The 22,401-nt window shown below is 41.0% G+C and overlaps 1 protein-coding gene across 1 annotated transcript in view; it reads right to left on the bottom strand.

The window, feature by feature from the left end:
• Positions 1–3,738, bottom strand: part of INTS3 (integrator complex subunit 3) — a 36,107-nt gene extending 32,369 nt beyond the window's left edge. Inside the window, exon 1 of the mRNA XM_074223454.1 lies at positions 3,018–3,738. Within this exon, the coding sequence (XP_074079555.1) occupies positions 3,018–3,161 (144 nt within the window). The 5' untranslated portion in view covers positions 3,162–3,738. The remainder of the gene's footprint in view (positions 1–3,017) is intronic.
• Positions 3,739–22,401: the final 18,663 nt, after the last annotated feature.

Consider the following 22,401-nt stretch of genomic DNA (forward strand, 5'->3'; position numbering starts at 1 on the left):
TGCCTTGCAAAAACCTAAAAAAAAAAAGTCTTAATGACATAACATTCTGTGCCTGGATGATTATACTGGAAGAGTTTGAAGCTCAACTACCCAAATCCAGGCCTGAGAATTAAGTCCTTAGGTGGTGACTGGGTGGGAAAGATCAACTATTCTTCATATGTCCTGAATGACCATCTGCCTGATATGTCCAAAGCCTCTCTACAATAAGTTCAATCAAGATCCTTTCTTGGTAGCTTCCCACATCCCTTCTTATAATTCTGAAATTCCTCTGCACCAAACCTTCTATTCTTCCATCTCTCCTTCACTCCTAATCCTTCATTCTTCCCATGTCCTTCAACACTCTACCTCTCCCAGTACAGTACCCCTGTTCTGGCTTCCTTTTTGTCCCTTAGTAAACCTAATCCTGCATCATATACCTTGAATCCTTGTCCCATTGCCTTGCATACTTAGCCAAATCCCAATTATGTATTACCCCATCATCCACCTTGACCCCCTCAAATCATTTGGACCTCCTCAGCAAATGTCCATCTCCTGTTCTATAGAAAACCAGTCTGTCATGAGCTCCCCCTTTTCTTATTTTGTATTCATATATCATGCACTCATTTCTTTCTCCATTGCTTCAAAGGCCTAACCTCCTGATTCATGTCTTTGATCCTAGCTCCTGCTGTATTTTCTGGGAGTTTGCCTTTTCCATCATTTTTTTCTCTTCCCCTATCTTCAATCGAGAGATGTACAGTCTGCTGGCCCCCATCCTTTAAGCAAACAACTTACCCTAAGTTATGTCTCTCTTTTTCCTTTCACAGACAACTTAGGAAAAGCCATTTATACTCACTGCCTCTATTTCCTCACCTCCCAATCATTTTTCAATCATTTCTAAATCACTTCTAACTCCTTACAATCTGGTTTTCTGCCCTATCACCTGAAAAAAGCCACTCTCTCCGAAGTTACTAATGGGTTCTCATTGTTAAATCTGATGTCCTTTTCTGTCTTCATCTTCTTGACCTATCTGCAGTTTTGGAGACCAAGACCATTCCCTCGTCCTCTATCCTGTGTTCTCTCTAGGTTTTCCAGATACTCTTCTGGTTTGTTCCCCCCCCCTCACATTTTTGTGGTGTCCTCATCTTTGTTTCATTCATTAAGCATAGGTGCCCTCCCAAAGTTCTTCTAGACTCCCCCCCTTCTCTCTCACTCTATCCATTGGGTGATCTCATTAATTCCATGGGATTAATTATCTTTATGTAGATGATTATATGTAATCATTTTTCTATTTTTTTAGGGTTTTTTTTTTTTGCAAGGCAATGGGGTTGGTTAAGTGGCTTGCCCAAGGCCACACAGCTAGGTAATCATTAAGTGTCTGAGGCCAGATTTGAACTCGGGTACTCCTGACTCCAGGGCCAGTGCTCTATCCACTGTGCCACCCAGTCATTTCCCCAATCACTTTTCTAAACTTCAGTTTCCCATTACCAAAATGAAAAACAACTCTACTTATCTATCCCATAGGGGCCTCAACGTCAATATATCCAAAATGGAACTGTTTTGTTCCCCCAAGCTCATCCCTCCTCAAAATTCCTATTTTTGTTGAAGAAACCATTCTTCTAATCATTCAAGGCTGGAAAATGATAATTATCTTAGACTTTACATTTTCCTTCTATACCCAAGTCTTGTCAATTTTAACTCCTCTCTCTCATGTCTGTACCCTTATCTTGCCTCATAGAGCTACTACCCTAGCTTAGGTTTTCATCATCTTTCACCTGGATCACTGCAGTAGTTTGCTAATTCATCTCCCTTTTTCCAACCCTTCCCTCATCAATTCATCTTCTACAAAGCTGCCAATAGTTTTATTATTGTACAGTCCTAGCCAAATCACTCTGCTGAAGCTTTAAGGGTTTTCTATCGCCTCTAGGATAAAATATAAAATCCTTAGCATGGTATTTAAACCCCCTTTATGACTTGGCCCAAGTCCATCTTTTTAGGCTTTATTTCATGATACCCCATCACAGACTGTGTTCTAGGCTAACTGCTATTCCTTGAACCCAATCCAGTCAAAAGGGCCTCCCTGCTTATTTGTAGGTATTTCATTTTCACTCTCTGTGCTTTTGCATAAGTCTTTGGCAAGGCTGGATGGCACTTGGTCCTCACCCATACCTTTTCTATTCCTTAGCTTCCTTCAAAACTCCTTTTAGCTGCCACTTCAAAGTCGTTCCAAATTACATAGTGCACTCTCTCTTTCAAATAATATTTTACATACTTATCTGCATAAAATGTAGCTCCCACTTGAATGTCATCTCTGGAGGGAAGGGGGCAGGGACTTTTCCATCCCTTTTTTTGTTGTAACACTAAGAACCCAGCTTAGTGCCTTGCATATAATAGGGGCTTAATAAATACTGGTTTAAGTGAATTGAAAATGACTTCTTGTGCTTGAGTGTGATACCAAAGGGCACTGGGGGGAGACTTTTAAGTTCCAATCCTTCATTCCATTTGAGACAGAGCAAAAGCAAATAGACATCATAGCTTTCTCTGGGTGCCCAAACCCATTCTAAATGTCTTATTGGCATCACCTAGTAACCAGGCCACCAGAGTGCAGTCAATGGTGTGCTTAATGGGAGGGTCCAAGAACCGAAGCAGGTGTTCCATTAGACCCTAGCTATCTATTGGGTTTGGATCATGTACCCCTAGTTCACTTCCTAGAGCAGTTTGAAAGGCCTAGGTCTTAAACAAATAAGCCCTGGGAACTGCCAAGGTGGGCGGAAAAGTCAACAAATTTGGGTGGCTTAGGAGATGCTCAATAGGTCTCTCACCTCCACCCCCATATCAATGTTGACTATGGTTACTATGGCAACCAGCCCCAGAAAGTTGGTCCACACTTCCTCCTCCTGGGATAGGAAATTTGGAGCAGTCTGGGTTGCCCTAGAAGAAAATGGAGGAAAGGTCCCTTTGCCCCCCCTTCAAGTGCCCCCTGCCCCCACATCCGCTCCAGTCCCCCTCTTCACCCCAATCTCTCAGCTCCCCACACCTACCTCCTCTAACTCATCCTTGGCATCCAAACTGGTGGACAGTAGCAGCCTCCCCCCTCCTGGGGCTCCTGCTCCCGCTCCTCCACCTCCCGCTGCCGTTCCCGAAGCAGCTGCTGCTGCTCCCCCCTTTCCCTTCTGTATCTCCATGGCTGGAGCCGGGAGAAGTGGGGGGACAGGGGAAGGGGGGAGAAGTCCTACACGCGGGAACTGGGGGAGATGCTGGAGGACCACGGAAGGAGGGGAGGGAGGAGACAGTGGAGTGGGGAAGGGTCCCTGCCCCCCCCACCCCCTCCTCTGGCAGAGGTTGCCCCTGGGGTGGGGGGGAGAAAGGGGCAGCTCCCCCGGGTCCTGCCCCTGAGGCGGGGAGGGGGGACCCCGTTAGCTCGTCCCCCTGAGGTTAGGGAGAGAGGGCAAGGGGAGCGTTCTGTCCCCGCAGGGGAGGGGGCGACTGGCCGGGCTCCTGCCCCTGGGGGGTAGAAGAAGCTCCAAGTTTCTGCCCCCTAAGCTGGGAGTGGGCAGCAGTCCTGCCCGAGTCCTTCTGGCTCCTGCCCCCGGGGCGCGGGGACTGGGACCCCTCCGGCTCCGGCCCCGAGGGGGCTGGGGGGGGCTGTGAGCGCTACAAGGGGGCACGGGGAACCTGCTGCTCCTTACAGCACACAGAGGCGGCCATGGTGGAAGGGGAGGGGGAAGGAGAGGGGCACAGGCGGGCGGGCGGGGGAGAGAGGAGGGAAGGAGCCGCGGAGCCCCACCGGAAGTGCCCGGTCGCAGTCCCGCAGCTCGGCCAATCGGCGCCGCCGCAAGCATTCGGCGATTCGGGCGAGTTGGCGAAGGCTAGGGGGTCGGTCCTTTCCCTGGCCGCCAATTGGAGTAAAGAGGGGGGAAAGGAAGGTAGATGGGCATCCCACTAGGCCAATCGCGTTCTTAGATTCTATCTGGAGAGGCGGGGCTGGAGGGGGAGGGGAAGGAAACCAGGAAGGGGAGAAGGAGCGCCTGCGTTGCGCCTGCGCGAAGTGGGTCTCACGCTTCCTCCTTTCTCTGTGCTTTTGGGCCTGGGACGGATCTCCCCCTGGCACCTCCGCCCTGGGCTTGCTCCCGGGCCGCGCGGCTCTCAGATGCGGAAGGGCGGACGGCCAGGGAGGCCCCCCGGCCTTCTCCGGGATACAGACGCGCAGGCGGGCCGGGCCCCTGCCTTGTGCGTCGGCAGGGAACGCTCCGGTGGCGCACGTGCCCTCTCCGTGCCGCACCTCCCTGCCCAAAGGGGCTGTGTGCCAAGGAGGTGGGGAGGTTCCCCAGGCCCCGGATCATGGCCTCAATTAAGTGGCTGAAAAATGTCGAGAGATAGAGGCCCCATTCCAAGCCCATCAGCGGATTGTTCCGCGGCCTTTCCCCTAGCTGTGGCTGTGCAGGGGCCCCAAAACCCAGGGTCTCCCCTTAGGACAGCGAGGGGTTAGGAACTGGGGCGAGAGACTGCTTTAAGACGGATTTTAGTAGCATTTTACTTGAAATGCAAATTAAGTACCCATTTTAGGGAAGCGAATGTTTAGAATGCTCACCAGTATTTACATTTTTGACATGCTAGTCAATTAAGAAGATTTATTAGGTAAAGCACTATTTGAGGCTCAGAGGAATACAAAGACAAGTTAAATAGTCTAAAGTAGCTTATATGAAACTTGGGGAAACAGTATGTTCATGGATAAATGAAAAAAACGTAAGATCTCAAAAGACTTGGATAGATTTTGGCTGTTAAACCTTTTTGCGGGGCGGCTAGGTGGCGCAGTGGATAGAGCACCGGTCCTGGAGTGAGGAGTACCTGAATTCAAATTAGCCCTCAGACACATAATAATTACCTAGCTGTGTGACCTTGGGCAAGCCACTTAACCCCATTTGCCTTGCAAAAAACCTAAAAAAAAACCCAATTGATTTTCTTTGTAATCCTTTGTGGTTTTTTTACTTTTAAAAAAATTCTGAAAAGGGATTCATAGGCTTCACTATTGCTCAAGGAATCTGCTTTAAAAGAACTTTTCAAGGGTTCCGCGAGGCAGAGGGAAAGAAACAGAGAATATTAGGTATATCTGTGCAAAGGAAAGGAAATGAGCCCTATAGAGGGCTCAGCAATTTAGACAGTATAGTTGGAATGTAAAGATGTATTGGAGAAGGGAGAGACTGGTGGCAGGGAGAGCAGAAAACTTTTTTCTTTTTAAAGTCTAGGTAAGAGGTAATGAGGATCTGAATTAGGGTGGTATCTGTATAATTGCAACAACAACAGAGCTATGTGTGAGATGCTATAGAGTTAAAAAAAAATGACAAAATTTAGAAGTTGATGGAATAAGTGTGAGGGAGAGAAAAGTGTTGAAAATGCCTCCCAGGGTGCAAACCTGGGTTACTAGATAGTGTTGCCTTGATAGACATAAGGAAGTTAGCAATAGGATTGCATGTAGACAAAAAGATGATTTCTGCTTGGATATGTTTGAGCCTGGGATGCCAATAGAACATCCAGGTGAAAATATCCAGCAGGCAGCAGGTAGTTGAGCTCAGGAGAAAGATAAAGACTAGAAAATTGAGATAATCATCTGTATTGGGAGAGAGTTGAGTTGAAATTAGAAGAGATAAAAAGAGAGAGTTTATAGAGAAAGAAAAGAAAATTAAAGGCAGAACTCTAGGGTACACTCACATAGCAAGGACATTACATCTCCTAACTCCAGGTATTTTCATGGGATGTCCTTGTCTGGGATGCTCTCCCTCCTCATCTCTGCCTCCTGACTTCCCTGACTTTCAAGTCTCACCTAATGTCTTCTAGAGGAAACCTTTCTGATTCCTCTTCATTCTAGTGCTTTCTCTCTTCTAATTTATCATGTATGTAACATATTTGCATGCTGTTTCTCCCATTAGATTGTAAGCTTCTTGAGAGCAGAAACAATATTTTGCTTTTCATTGATTCTCTAGCATAAATATTTGAGTGCCTGTTATCTAACAGGTGCTTAAAATGTTTTATTAACTGACATGTGTGATGAATCAGCAAAGAAGACTGAGAAAAGACTGTGAAACAGGCATTAAGAGAACCAGTAGGGAGCAACATGGAAAAAAATAAAACTAGGGTTATTTTGTTCTCAACTATTCAGGAGAAAGGGTGAGGATCAAGAAAGAGGAGGTTTGAGGAAAAGCAATTCAGAGGTCTTCTTGTCTATTTTTATATCAATTGCTATTCACTAAACATATATTACATGTTTACTATGTGTGCTAAATATTAAGATGGTTAGAGAGAGAAATGAGTTTCCAGGTTTGTTTCAAACTTAAAATATATCCTTTAAATGGTTATATGTATTAGTGAGCCAGTTTCTAATTCAGGTTTTCTCTTCCTTAACACTTCCCATTTTCTAGTAGGTCTTAAAATTTATTATTTTCTGTAGCATCAGATTTAGGATTCTTGTTATGGAGTACTATTGTTCTGTAAAATATCCCTAGAAGGAAGCCTAGAAAGACTTGCATGAACTGATGCTTAAATGATGCAATCAGAAGTAGAACATTGTACACATTAATGGCATCATTGTGAGATGGATCAAATATATTGGACAAGGCTCCTCTTAGCAGTTCAGTCATCAAAGACAATTCTGAGAGACCTGTTATAGAAAAATGATATCCTCATCCAGGAAAAAACCCCAAAACAGTATGGAGTCTGAATGCAGAGCAAAACGTATATGTTCACTTTTAAAAATTTCTTTTGTTTTTCTTTCTCATGTTTGCTTTTCCCCTTAGTTCTAATTCCTCTTTTACCATATGACTAATATGAAAATGTGTTAAACACAATTGAACATATACAACTTTTAGCAGACTTTTTGCTACCATGGTGGGGGGGGAGGAAGAGAGAGTGGTAGATAAATGTGGAATTCATAAACTTGCAGAGGTATGAATGTAGAAAACTACCTTTACATGTAAATGAAAAAAATTAAAAAAGGACTTACTATTCTCTATATCTTTACCATCTATTTTTATTATTGAGCTTCATTAAAATCCTGCTTTGATGCCTCATCCTAGAGTGGGTTCTTGAAAAGAATGGCAAGGAAGCAAGTTTTAGAGAGTCCTACCAAACCAGCCTTTACCAAATGTTGAGAGGCCATTACCAGAAGGTTGATAACCAGGTGATTAATATTTTTGACTGCAGTAATTCATTAAAGGACCTATAAAGGCATGGAGTCATTGCGATCTGCATAGATGGAAGGTATAATCATACTAATAAAGTCATACAGATTCTTAAATTATAATAAGGGAAGTAAGATAGTATTGAGGTCAGCTAGCATTGTTAACATTTCAATTAAATTTTTTAAAAATATATTAGCTTTTGGGGGCAGCTAGGTGGCACAGTGGATAGAGTACCAGCCCTAGAATTGGGAGGACCTGCATTCAAATCTGTCCTCAGACACTTAATAATTAACCTAGCTGTGGGATTTTGGGCAAGTCACAACTCCATTGCCTTAAATTAAAAAAAAATAAAATGGGGGCAGCTAGGTGGCAGAGTGGATAGAGCACCAGCCCTGGAGTCAGGAGTACCTGAGTTCAAATCCGGCCTCAGAGACTTAATAATTACCTAGCTGTGTGGCCTTGGGCAAGCCACTTAACCCCATTTACCTTGCAAAAATCTTAAAAAAATATATAAATAAATTGAATTTTAAAAATGTATTAGCTTTTAATGTTACATCACTTTTATTTTCATTTTATACATCCCCATACCCAAAGAAAAATCATCCTTTCCCAATTGACAAATGGTCAAAGGATATGCAAAGGCAATACACAAATGAAGAAATCAAAGTCATCTACAGTCATATAAAAACTGCTCTAAATCATTACTGATTAGAGAAATGCAAATCAAAACAGCTCTGAGGTACCATCGCACATCTATCAGATTGGCCAATATGACCATAAAGGACAATATTCAATATTGAAAGGGATATGGGAAATCTGGGACATTAATACATTGTTGGTGGAGCTGTGAACTCATCCAACCTTTTTTTTTTTTTTTTAGGTTTTTGCAAGGCAAATGGGGTTAAGTGGCTTGCCCAAGGTCACACAGCTAGGTAATTATTAAGTGAGACTGGATTTGAACCCAGGTACTCCTGACTCCAGGGCCAGTGCTTTATCTGTTGTACCACCTAGCTGCCCCTCATCCAACCTTTCTTGAAAGCAATCTGGAATTATGCCCAAAGGACAATAAAAATGTGCATACCCTTTGATCTAGCAATACCACTACTGGGTCTATACCCCGAAAAGAACATGAAAAAGGTAAAAACATCATTTGTACAAAAATATTCATAGCAGCCCTGTTTGTGGTAGCAAAGAATTGGAAATTGAGTGAAAGTCCATCAATTGGGGAATGGTTGAACAAATTGTGGTATATGTATGATATAGAAGCCTATTGTTCTATTAGAAACCAGGAGGGAGAAGATGGCAACAGGAGAAGAGCCTCTCCTAGGTGTTCTCTCCATAATATTTCACATATCTTAAAATTATGATTCAAACTAAATTTTTGAGAGACAGAAGCTGCAGAAAGATCCAGTGAGGCAATTCTCTAGACCAAGGTAACCTGGAAAATAGTGGAAAGGCTTCGCTTCATGAGGTTAGAGGGGCGGCCTGCCAGAGTGAAGAAACTTCAGCCTCCTGGAGGCAGCCCCAAGGCACCTGGGGGCCATGACTCACAGCAGCAGGGGGCAGTTTCCTGATCCACACCCTGGGGAGCACAGGGCACAAATTGGAGGATCAGCGGAGGGGACCTCTGTCAGAGCTAGTGCACAAAGCCCAGGCCCTCAGGGCAGTTGCCTCACTCAGTGGGGCAGCCTACATCTAGGAAATGGAAGTAGGCATGGAAGGCTTGGAATCAGTAAGCAGGAGCCCCCAGGCAACTGAGCCTTAAGTGCTCAGCCCACCAAAGGCAGGGGAGTGGAGAGAGACTTCCAAGACTTCCTCTGTACCTAGAACAGGACTCTGGGGATCTGACCATATTCAGATCCTGATTGAAGTCTAGTCATATAGAACAAGCCCCTCCCCCCACCTCAGCCCCATGACAGAGGGGTGTGCTTGTGGTCACTCACAGACCAGGAGGGAAGTCAGAGCTTCACACACTGAGATCCTTGTGTGTGTGGGGGGTCCCAATAATACTCAAAAGCTCAGGAAGCACCCCAAAACTAGGCACAGGCTGGAGAAATGAGTAAACAGAGAAAAAAAGAGGAATACCATTGAGAAATACATGTCTATGATCCCAAGAAGGATCAAAACACTCAATTTGAAGATGAGGAAGTCCACACTCTTGCATCTAAAGACTCTAAGGAAAACAGAAGTTGGGCTCAGGCCATGACGGAGCTCAAAAAAAAATTTGAAAATCAAGTAAGGGAGATAGAAGAAAAATTGGGAAAAGAAATGAGAGGGAGATGCAGGAAAAACATGAAAAAGAAGTCAGCAGCTTAGTCAAGGAGGTCCAAAAAAATGCTGAAGAAAATAACATGTTAAAAACCAGCATAGGTCAAATGGATAAAACAGTTCAAAAAGTTATTGAGGAAAAGAATGCTTTAAAAAGCAGAATTGGCCAGATGGAAAAGGAGATAAGAAAGCTCTCTGAGGAAAATAAATCCTTCAGATGTAGAATGGAGCTAAAGGAAGCTGATGACTTTACGAGAAGTCAAGACAATACTTCAACACCAAAAGAATGAAAAATTAGAAGAAAATGTGAAACACCTTTTTGAAAAAAACAGCTAATGTGGAAAACAAATTCAGGAAAGATAATTTAAAAATTATTGGGATACATGAAAGTCATGATCAGGAAAAGAGCCTTGACCTCATTTTTAAAGAATTCCTACAGGAAAATTACCCAGATATCCTAGAAGAGAAGGCAAAATAGAAATTGAGAGAATCCACCAATCTCCCCCCAGAAAGAGAAAAAAAATCCCCAGAAATATTATAGCCAAGTTCCAGAACTCCCAAGTCAAAGAAAAAATATTACAAGCAGCCTGAAGGACACAATGCAAATACAATGGAGCTGCAGTCAGGATCACACAGGACTTAGCAGCAACTACATTCAGGGCTCGTAGGGCTTGGAATATAATATTCTGGAAGGCAAAAGAGCTTGGAATGCAACCGAGAATCAACTTCCCAGCAAAACTGAACATCCTCTTCCAGGAGGAAAAGATGGACTTTCAATGAACCAGGGGAATTTCACTTTTTCCTGTTGAAACAACCAGAGTTGAACAGAAAGTTTGACCATCAAATATAGGACTCAGGTGAAGCACAGAGAGTGGAGAAGAAGGGTAAAATATGAGGGACTTAATGATGATGAACTGCATATATTCCTGCATAGAAAAATGATACTGATAATATTCACATAAAACTTCTCATTTAATAGAGCAAGTATAAGGAGCTTTTATAGATGAAGCATGGGAGAGAGCTGAATTTGAAGATTAATATATTGCAGAAATGGAGTCAATGGCTAAAAGGGAAAGGTAATGGGAGTAAGAGAAAGGAGAGGTGGAATAGGCTAAGATATTTCATAAAATAAAATTTTTTTATTGCAATGGGATAAAGAAGGGGGGAAGTGAGAGGGAATGAGGGAACCTTTGCTCTCATCAGAGGGGGCTTGGCGAGGAAACAGCATATACACTCAATGGGGTATAGACATCTAGAGTAAAAAGGAGAGAAGGGGGAAAGGGGAAAGGAAGGGGGGATGTGAGTGATGGAGGGGAGGGTGGATCTTGGGGGAGAGTGGTCAGATATAACACATTTTCTTTTTTACTTCTTGCAAGAACTGGGATTGGGTGGCCTGTCCAGGACCATGGGGCTGGGCGGTTGCTGGGCCTTAAGAGTGGTATGTGTACTCAAGGCCTTTTGACCCCAGAGCAGGTGATCAGTCTGCTGAGCCACTCAGCTACCCTACAGCATATTTTAGAAGAGGGACAGAGTGAAAGAAGAGAGAAAATGTAGTATATGGTAATGGGGAGGTATGAATGGAGGGAGTTACAATCAGCAATGGCAATGGTGAAAAAAATATGGAAGTAGCTTTTGTGATGGATTTATCATAAAGATTGATTTATTTGAGACAGAGTTGGTGGTGTTGGAACACAGACTGAAACACATTTTTTTCTCTTTCCTTTACTTTATTTCTCATGAGGGTCCATATTTTTTGGGTGGAGGGGGTATTATGTTTACTCTTAAATAAGAATATTTTAGTAATGTATTAAAAATCATTTGTACAAAAAGAAAAATAAATTTAAAAAAAGAAAAAAGAAACCAGGAGGGATGGGAATTCAGAGAAGCCTAGAAAGACTTGCATGAACTGATGTTAGGCAGAAGGAATAGAACCAGAAGAACATTGTACACCCTAACAGCAACATGGGGGGTGATGATCAACCTTAATGGACTTGCTCATTTCATCAATGCAATAATCAGGGACAATTTTAAAGTACCTGTGATGGAGAATACCATCTGTATCCAGAGAAAGAACTGTGGAGTTTAAACAAAGACCAAAGTCTTCAATTTTTTTAAAAAGTATCATATTTACTACATAATTTTGCTATCTCTAATATTTTATTTTCTCCTCAAGGATATGATTTCTCTTTCAACACATTCAATTTTGATCAATGTATAGCATGGAAACAATGTAAAGATTATCAGACTGTCTTCTGTAAGGGGTGGGGGGAGGAAAGGGAAGGGGGAAGTGCAAAATTCAAAAGCTTACAAAAAATGATAGGTAGAATCTACTATCGTATATAATTAGAAAACAAATAAAATATTTTTTTTAAAAAAAGAAAAATCATCCCTTGTAGCAATTTTTTTTTTTTTAGTTTTTGCAAGGCAATGGGGTTAAGTGGCTTGCCCAAGGCTACACAGCTAGGTAATTATTAAGTGTCTAAGGCCGGATTTGAACTCAGGTACTCCTGACTCCAGGGCTGGTGCTCTATCCACTGTGCCACCTAGCCACCCTGTAACAATTTTTTTGAAAGAAATGGAGAAAAAAGCAAGAAAAAAAAGCAATTCAGCAAAATTAATTGATACATCAACTGACAGTTATATATATGTATATAGTTCTCTATCCATAATCTCACACTCCAGGAAAGAAGGGGGAGAAGCACATATTTTCATTTCTCCTTGGGATCAAGTTTAGTCATTATTATTACCTAATGTTTAAGTGTTATTTTGTTTTTGTTCTTTCCATTTACTTTATTATAGATATATGGCTTTCCCTACTTTTGCTTGCTTCACTTTGCTTGAGTTCATAGAGGAAGGAATTAGCATTTTTTATGCTCCTACCTTGTGCTAGGAACTTTACAAATGTCTCCTTTACAAAAAGAGAACTCTGTGAGATAGGCAATACTATTGTTGTTTGACCTTCATATTCAAAGAGTACCAATGATAACACAATGTTAGGGTCAAGGTACAATGTGTTTGACTGTACCTGATCAAACCAATACAATCTTGGAAGGTTATATCACAGATTGGGTACAAATAGTCTGTACATTTGGGATGGGCACACCATGCTAAGTGATCCTTTGCCAGCATCTTCTAGGTCTCACAAAACTAAAGTTCTTCAGAGAGACCTTGAGAGTATTCTGGTATCGTTTCTTCTGACCTCCCTGTGACTGCTTGCCTTATGTGAGTTCTCTTTAAAATTGTCTTTTAAGTAAACATACCTTTGGCATTTGGACTACATAGCCAGCTCATTGGAGTTTCTTCTCTGAAGCAGAGTTTCTTGAGCTGTCTTTATTGTCATGTGCCTGTGAAATCCATACATGCCAGAAAATTGAACCACTTCTCTCTGTATTACCTTAGAAAGATTCTGAAGTTCACTTGGTCAAGATAAGGTACCTGACACTGAGATCCTCTCTTAAGCTGAGCTGCCAAACTGTCAAACTACTGCAGAGAGCACAACTCACGTGGTTTTTTTTTTGTTGGTTTTTTTTTTAACAAGGCAATGGGGTTAAGTGGCTTGCCCAAGGTCACACAACTAGGTAATTATTAAATGTCTGAGACTGGATTTGAACTCAGGTCTTCCTGACTCTATGGCCAATGCTCTTTTCACTGCACCACCTAGCTACTCCTCACAATTCACATTTTATAGTTAATGTGAGTGCTCTATCTACTATGTCACCTTGCTACCTCTAGTTAGGGTAAAAGAAGTCTCTTTCCTACTTTAATCCATTCTCCAGCAACCAAAGTGATTTAACATGGGTCCAATCATGCATGTCTCTCCCCTCTTAATAAACTCTGATGGTTCTCTTTCATTTTCAAGTTTTGGCATTCAAAACCCTTCATAATCAGCCCCCTCCTTCATTGCTAGTCTTAGTCATTATTCCCTATCACATGATTTTTATTCCACAGACACTGACTACCTTTGCTATCCTATCAGCGAAACATTCCATCGCTTGGCTCCAGACATTTTCTCTGACTGTCTATGCCAAGTTTTCCTTCTTTACCTCCACTTACTTGTTCCCTAGATTCCATTAAGTCCCAACTAACATTTCATTTTCTCCAGCAGCCTTTCTCAACACATCTTAATTCTAGTGTCTTCCCTTAATTATTTCCTATTTATCCTTTGTATAGCTTATTTGGACATAATTTTTGCTTATTTCCCCTATTAAATTGTTAGTTCTACCAGGGCAGGGATGAACCCCTGTAGATTAATACTGTGCCTGGCTCTTAGTCAGTGCCCAATAATTTTATTGACTGACTAGCTTCATCTCCAGACTCCAAGCATTTTTACTGGTTGTTACCCAAACCTGGAATAGTCTCCCCCTTCATTTTATCTTGTGGTTTCCTTCAAATTCCAGCTAAAATTCCATCTTCTGAGAAGTCTTTTCTGATCCCCCATGAGCCTAGTGTTCTTCCTTTTTTGATTATTTCAAATTCTCATATATGTACATATTGGATAATTTATTTCCAGTTATCATACATACATATATCTTTTTTGTGTATTTGTTTTTTACAAGGCAGTAGGGTTAAGTGACTTGACCAAAGTCACACAGCTAGGTAATTATTAAGTGTCTGAGGTCGGATTTAAACTCAGGTCTTCCTGACTCCAGGGCTGGTGCTCTATCCACTGTGCCTGTAGGAGAAGATACCAAACACTGAGGTCCTTTCTCTAGCTAAACTACCTAGCTTTCCTTTATTACAGAGAAAGCAACTTCAATGGTCTGGACACATTGTTAGAATGCCAGATGTATGCTTGCCAAAAAACCATTTTATGAAGAACTCACACAGGGCAAGTGATCACAGGAGATCAGAAGCAGCAATTCTGAAACATCCTGATGGTCTCATTGAAAAACTTTAGAATTGACTGTGCATCATGGGAGACACTGGCACAGGACCACCCAGCATGGTGTGCCCTTGTCAGTGAGGACTGCGCTCTATGAGGAAGGCAGAATTGAAGCAGCTCAAAGGAAACATGATATCCAAAAGTTTAGAGTACCCACCCCAGGTGTTCATGTGGACTATTTGTGCCCAACCTGTGGTGGAACGTTCTGAACTTGTATTGGGCTGATCAGCCACAGTTGGATACACTGTAATTTGTCTCAAACATAGTCATGTCATTTGATCTTATATATAAATATACATATACATACATACATACATATATATATACACACCATATAATGCAATATAGACACATATAGCTGCTTGCTTGTTATCTATCCCATTAGATTGTGAGCTCCAAGGGGCAGCTAGGTGGAACAGTGGATAGAGCACCAGCCCTGGAGTCAGGAAGACCTGAGTTCAAATCCAGACTCAGACACTTAATAATTGCCTAGTTGTGAGACCTTGGGCAAGTCACTTCACCCCATTGCCTTAAATTAAAAAAAATTTTTTAAAAAGATTGTGAGCTCCTTCAGAGTGGGCCCCAGCACCTAGAATCTGGCCTGTAGTTGGTACTTGATTAGGGCTTACTGAGGCAGCTGGATGTTGATGGATAGAGTGCCAGGTTTGAAGTTGGAAATATTTATCTTTGTTGTATGACCATGAGCAAGTCACCAATCTATTTGCCTATTAAATGATCTGGAGAAAGAACTTGCAAACCATTCCAATATCTTTGCTAAAAAAACAAAACAAAACCCCCAATGAAGAGTTGGAAGAGATTGAACAAAATGTTTGACTAAATGGTTCATTGGAATTGTAAACTCACCATGACCAAAACTTAACTGTTTCATTTTCCCCAAAGCTTATTCCTACTTCCAGTTTTACTACTTTCATCCCAGGCATCACTATTCACCCAGTTTTCCAATTTTTATAAAACTTGGTAATAAAATAACTCACATAGAGCACTTTAACGTTATTTTACAGTTACGGAAACTGAAGTTCAGAGAGATTTAAGTGATTTGTGTAGAATCAGACAATTAGAATGTGCCAGGGGATTCAATCCCAGTATTCCTGTGATTTCTGGTCTAACATTACACTTCATCCTTTACCCTTCCTTCTCCCTAATTTTTTATCAGGTACTAAATAGTTAATTCTATCCTTGTAGAATCTCTTGTACTCATCTTTTCCCTTCATTTCCATTGCTACTGCCCTAGTATTCTTTTTTTTTCTTGGAATGTTTTTTATATTGTCTATTGTTTCAATAAAACTCTTTTTTAATTAAAGATTTTATTTATTTTGAGTTTTACAATTTCCCCCTAATCTTACTTCCCTCCTCCTCACCCCCCACAGAAGGCAATTTGTCAGTCTTTACATTGTCTCCATGATATATATTGATCCAAATTGAGTGTGATGAGAGAGAAATCATATCCTTAAGGAAGAAACATAAGGTATAAGAGATAGCAAGATGAGACAATAAGATATCAACTTTTTTTCCCTAAATTTAAGGTAACAGTCCTTGGTCTTTGTTCAAACTCCACAGTTCTTTCTCTGGATACAGATGGTATTCTCCATCGCAGACAGCCCCATATTGTCCCTGACTGTTACACTGATGCAATGAGCAAGTCCATCAAGGTTGATCATCTTCCCCATGTTGCTGTTAGGGTGTACAGTGTTTTTCTGGTTCTGCTCGTCTCACTCAGCATCAGTTCATACAAATCCCTTGAGGCTTCCCTGAAATCCCATCCCTCCTGGTTTCTAATAGAACACTAGTGTTCCATGTCATACATATACCACAGTTTGCTAAGCCATTCCCCAATTGAAGGACATTTACTTGATTTCCAATTCTTTACCACCACAAACAGGGTTGCTATGAATATTTTTGTACAAGTGATGTTTTTATCCTTTTACATCATGTCTTCAGGGTATAGACCCAGTAGTGGTATTGCTGGATCAAAGGATATGCACATTTTTGTTGCCCTTTGGGCGTAGTTCCAAATTTCTCTCCAGAAAGGTTGGATGAGTTCACAGCTCCACCAACAATGTAATAGTATCCCAGATTTCCCACAGTCCTTCCAACAATGATCATTATCCTTTCTGGTCATATTGCTCTAGTATTCTTATTACCACTTCCTGAAAGACCACAGCAATGTCTTTCTTTAAAATAAAACCTCTTTTTTAAAATTAGGAACTTTAACACACAAATATAAACATTTCAACATACAAAGAAAAGAAAAGGGAAATTTTACATGAAACAAATTGAATATCTACTAATAAAGTTTGTAAGTAGATATTAAATTTGACATATGGTAACAGAACTGTCTTCCTTTCTTTTACTTTCAGAATTCCCCTCGTCTTCTTTGCATAAAAAAAGTTTCTTTAATGCTCCTTTTTTGCATCACTATAACTACTTATTAATGCAACCTCTCTTCATCTCCCCTTTTCAGAAGCCCTACCTGAGACAATTAAGTATAGTTAAATAAAATAAGTTCACATATCAGGTACATCTGAGTGCAAAAGTCTTAATAGATGTTTCCATTCTCTTAATCTTTCAGCCCCTTCTTCATGCCAGAGTAATCTCTTTTTCATAGACCTGTTAGTGTTTTTATGTTTCTTTTTTAGGTTTTTTTTTTTTTTTGCAAGGCAAATGGGGTTAAGTGGCTTGCCCAAGGCCACACAGCTAGGTAATTATTAAGTGTCTGAGACCAGATTTGAACCCAGGTACTCCTGACTCCAAGGCCAGTGCTTTATCCATTATGCCACCTAGCTGCGCCCCGTGTTTTTATGATGTTGATGGTGACTGGGTGGGGGAGTCATAAGTGTGGATATACAGAATGATCAAATATCACTTGATGCTAGTCTGGAAACAATGACAAAATATACACTCAGGGTCAACCCTACCATCCCCAACAAATTCAACTGCTAGTTAATTTCTTTCCACCCTTGAGTTTAATTGAAGAAAATCTCCAAAATGGTATTCAGGTATCATTTGTACCTAGGTTTTTCCAAATGTAAGCAATAGTTTCCCAGCTCCCAGAGTAACCCTCAAGATACCAAATACAAACTATATAGAGAATGATATCTGTTTCGCCCCATAGAAAAAGTCTAAAGACTCAAAGGACCCACAAATTGATACAGAAAATACATTAGTCACTTACAGGCCTCACATGGGATCATAAAGAAATGCAAAAAATGAATAAAACACTCAAAATTCCATTGAACTTACCTCCCCACCCTCCCAGGCAATTCTATCTTGTGGCTGCTAAATCAGCAAAAACCTGCCATTGGGCCTGCAAGGGCCTACTTGCTATAATAGCAAGTGTGACAAGGTCTAGTACTCCTGCTGCCCCCTCCCTCATATCATGACTTTGTGATTCCTTACAAAAGATTTGTTCCCCAAGTGATTACTCCTGTGTCATGGCTTGATTCTTCAAGCTATAGGACCCATGAGATGCTCTTCTTTCTCTAAGAAACATGCTGCACCAGGAAATTTCCTTTTCTCAATGAGAAGTACAATTCCTGAACTCTCAAATTTAGAAACTGTAGCCATTAGACAATGACAAGGTTGGCATGGTCCATGAGTCCCACTATAGGGTTGAATGAACAAGCTCATTTCTTCTTCTGTTATGTGCTTCTGTAGAAATATTCCATTTCAACTGGGGCTTCCCCAGACCATTCCAAATATCTTTAAATAATGTCTCTAGGGAGCAGTGAGGTGGCCCAGAGGAGAGAGCACAGGCCTTGGAGTCTGGAGGACCTGAGTTCAAATATGAACTCAGACACTTAATAATTACCTAGCTTCCTTGCAAAAACAAAAAAGAATAATAAACAAACAAACAAATGGACAACTGGATAAATAAATAAGCAAATAAATAAACAAGCAAACAGACAGACAAACAAAGGAATGAATGAATAAACAAATAAACGAGCAAATAAATAAATAAATAGACACTCAAATAAATAAATAAATAATGACTCTAGTCAAATTCTAGCATGGTGGAACCCACAGAAAGACTGATAAAAACAATTTTCCAGCCCAAGACAATGTGGAAGAAGCTTGGGAAGGGTCTATTAACCTAGGGTTAGAAAGGGCCACAGTGCAGCCCAGGCTTTGCTGGAGCAAACTGACTCCAACCATCTAGGAACAGCCCACCCAATTCATGGGTCCCTAGGGGCACCTGAATTGTGGCAGCAGTGGCAATTTCCAGAACTCTCAGCCCAGGAATGGCCAAGGACAGCTTGGAAGGTCAGCAGAAAAATTATGCTGTGCCAGACTGAAAGTGGAGCCCAGTCTAGTGCAGGCTTCAGTGCAGACCCAGCCCCAGGGGTCTAGGAACAGCCAGGGGAGTCGCCTGGTAGCTGCTTCCAGAGCAGGTAAGATGGTAAGGGGGATCAAGGGAGATTGCAGAGGTCTCTTTTCTCTCCATGAGGCAGGACTCTTTGTCTATTAAGTCCGAAACAGTCTGGGGCCCCAGTCTCAGGAAAAGGAGCTTTACTGCCTTAGTTGAGCAGGGACCTTCCTCACCGTTCCAGGGCAGGGGCAGCATTTGTGATCATCCACAGACCAGAGTACAGGCCAGGAGAGCAGTCAGCCTCTCATCATAAGACCGAGAAGGAATTGAGGTCTCTGGAGGGTATCCCTGAACACAGCTGTAACCTTTACTCTGGAAGCAGAGCCCTACCTTAACAAAGATTTAAAATCTAGTCATAGGTTAAGGAAATGAGCAAACAACAAAAGAAAAAATCCAATCATAGACAATTACTTTGGTCCTAGGGAGAATCAAAATACACACTCAGAATATATAACAAACTCAAAGTTTCTGTAGCCAAAGCCTCCACGAAAAACAGGAATTGATCTCAGGTTGTAGAAGAGTTCAAAAAAGTAAGGGAGGTAGAGGAAAAACTGGGAAGAGAAATGAGAGCAGTGTGGGAAAATCATGAAAGCCAAGTTAGTAGCTTGGTGAAGGAGATACCAAAAAATACTGAAGAAAATATCTTTTTTTTTTTTTTTTTTTTTTTTTAGTTTTTGCAAGGCAATGGGGTTAAGTGGCTTGCCCAAAGCTACACAGCTAGGTAATTATTAAGTGTCTGAGACCGGATTTGAATCCAGGTACTCCTGACTCCAAGGCCTGTGCTTTATCCACTACACCACCTAGCCGCCCCAAAAATATCTTCTTTTTATTTTTATTTTTTGCAAGGCAAATGGGGTTAAGTGGCTTGCCCAAGGCCACACAGCTAGGTAATTATTAAGTGTCTGAGACCAGATTTGAACCCAGGTACTCCTGAATCCAGGGCTGGTGTTCTATCCACTGCGCCACCTAGCAGCCCCCAGAAAATATCTTCTTAAAAAACCAGTTTGGGTCAAATGGAAAAAGCACTCCAAAAGGTCAATGAGGAGAAGAATGCCTTAAAAAGCAGAAATGGCCAGGTGGAAAAGGAGATAGAAAATCTCTCTGAAGAAAATAATTCCTTCCAATGTAGAATGGAGCTAAGGGAAGCAGATGATTTTGTGAGAAATCAAGAAACAATAAAGCAAAGTCAAAAGAATTAAAAATCAGAAAAAAAAATGTGAACTATCTCATGGGAAAAACAACTGACCTGAAAAACAGGTCAGATAATTTGAAAATTATTGAACTACCTGAAAGTCTTGACCAGGAAAAGAGCCTAGATTTCATTTTTCAAGAAATAACCCAAGTAAACTTCTCTGATATTCTAAAAATGGAAAGAAATCCACCAATCACTCCTGAAAAAGATTTCAAAATAAAAAACAGGAAGAGTATAGCCAAATTCCAGAACTCCCAAATCAAAGAGAAAATATTACAAGCAGCCAAAAACAATTCAAATATTGTGAAACTACAGCCAGGATTACACAGAATTTATCAGTTTCTACATTAAGGGCTCAAAGGGCTTGGAAAATGATATTTTGAAAAGTAAATACAACTGAGAATCAAGTATCCAGCAAAACTGAGCATCCTCTTTCAGGGGAAAAGATGGGCATTCAATGAAATAAGAGATGTTCAAACTTTCCTGATGAAATAACCAGAGCTGAATAGAAAGTTTAATCTTCAAGTACAGGACTCAGGTGAAGCAGAGAGAAGGTGAACAGGAAGGGCAAATTTAATGATGCTTGAATTCCTTCATGCAAAGATGATACTGATAACTCATAGGAACTCATTTATTGGGGCAGTTAGAAGGAGCTTTTATAGACAAGGTACAGGAGGGAGATGAATTTGAATGTTTAATATTAAAAGGCTGGAGTTAATGGGCAAGAAACGAATGTACTCTGAAAGAAAGAAGTGGAATGGGCTATGTTATTTCACATAAAAGAGGCAAGAAAAAGTTTTTTGGAAGAGGAGGAAGAAGGTGAGGGGGCGTTAGCCTTTACTCTTATCGGAAGTGACTCAGAGAGGAACTAGCATACACATTCAACTGGGTATAGAAATCTATTTTGCCCTTGAGGAGGGACAAAGTGAAAGGAAAGAGAAAATAAAATAAATGCTTGAGATTTCTCTTTCTTTTGGCTAGGGGGGGAGTTATATTTACTTTTACAACATGACTATTATAGTAATATGTTTCATGGCTACTCATTTTTAATTTACACCAAATTACTTGCTTTCTCAATGGAGGGAATGGGGTGGGGGAATAGGAAGGAAAGGAGAGAATTTGGAACTCAAGGTTTTGGAAGTACATGTTGAAATTTGAAAAAAAAAGTAGACTGCTTCTAAAGCTCAGAACCAGTTCATTAAAATTTAATTGCTGCTAACAAACAAGCAAAGATTATTGAAAACTACCATTGCATGTAGTTGGAAAAATAAATAAATAATAAAATGTTAAAAAAATTAAAAATTACAAAAAATATTCCATCTCCTCCTGTGGCTTCTTTCCCATTATAAGAACAATATGAACTACAATGGCAATTACAGAGTCCCTTAAGATTTGCAAAGTGCATTCTTTATAGATGTGCCACCTGTGATGAGTGGAGCTGACTCTAGTCCAGACTTCACCTATTTGGTGATGTTTTTGAACTTGGCTTTTTATTTTTGGAAACTTCCTGAAGATGATTCTAATTGCTTGTCCCACATATGAAGAAGTTGAAGGCAGGGTCAAGAAGCTTTTGGAATGAAGTGGCTAGGTGGTGCAGTGGATAAAGCACTGGCCCTGGAGTCAGGAGTATCTGGGTTCAAATCCAGTCTCAGATACTTAATAATTACCTAACCATGTGGCCTTTGGCAAGCCACTTAACCCTATTTGCCTTGCAAAAAAAAAAGAATGAAAGAAAGAAAGAAGCTTTTGGAAGCCCACTGCTTTTCAGTATAACCCTGAGAGCTCCTGTCATGGATGCTGAGATTCAGAAGTTGGGGTGAACTTTTCTATATGGAGGGAACAGCTGGGTGCTATTGGTGAATTTATGGAGTAGCCAGAGAGAGCTTTGTTTTTTGCCTTTTAAAGGGTGATTAGCTCAAAGTTCACATTTCTTTAAAACTGGTGGATGATTTCTTTCTGGGAGACAACTGGGCTTGGAAAGAAACCAATTTTACACACAGGTAGTTCAAATAATTCCCTATAAGGACAGGGGTAATGAGTTCCAAAACTCCTACTATCCTCTCCCCAATGTCATGGCTTTGTGCTTTCTTTTTCTTTCTTTCTTTTTTTTTTGCAAGACTGTGGGGTTAAAGGACTTGCCCAAGATCACACAGCTAGGTAATTATTAAGTGTCTGAGGCTGGATTTTAACTTAGGTCTTCCTGACTCCGGGCTGGTGCTCTAACCATTATGCCACCTAGATTCTCTATCTTTGTGCTTTCTTTACAAAAGATTTGTTTTCCAATTGCTTACTATTATTCTTATTCTATGAACTTATTTTTATCCTTTAGGTAAAAGAAAAATAAGCTACTATTGAATCTTTATGTGGTAAATGATGATTCTAGGTAGAAGTGTGCGAAGAGGTTTGGGTGCTCATAGAGGGACAAGGGACATAGTCTCACTTCCTCAGGCTAGGGTACTAGATGGAGGAGGAGGATTTGTCACTGATTAACTGATTTCCTTTGTAAGTCTCATAAACAAAG

The sequence above is a fragment of the Macrotis lagotis genome, chromosome 2 (assembly GCF_037893015.1).
Source record: "Macrotis lagotis isolate mMagLag1 chromosome 2, bilby.v1.9.chrom.fasta, whole genome shotgun sequence".
NCBI classification, from domain to species: domain Eukaryota; kingdom Metazoa; phylum Chordata; class Mammalia; order Peramelemorphia; family Peramelidae; genus Macrotis; species Macrotis lagotis.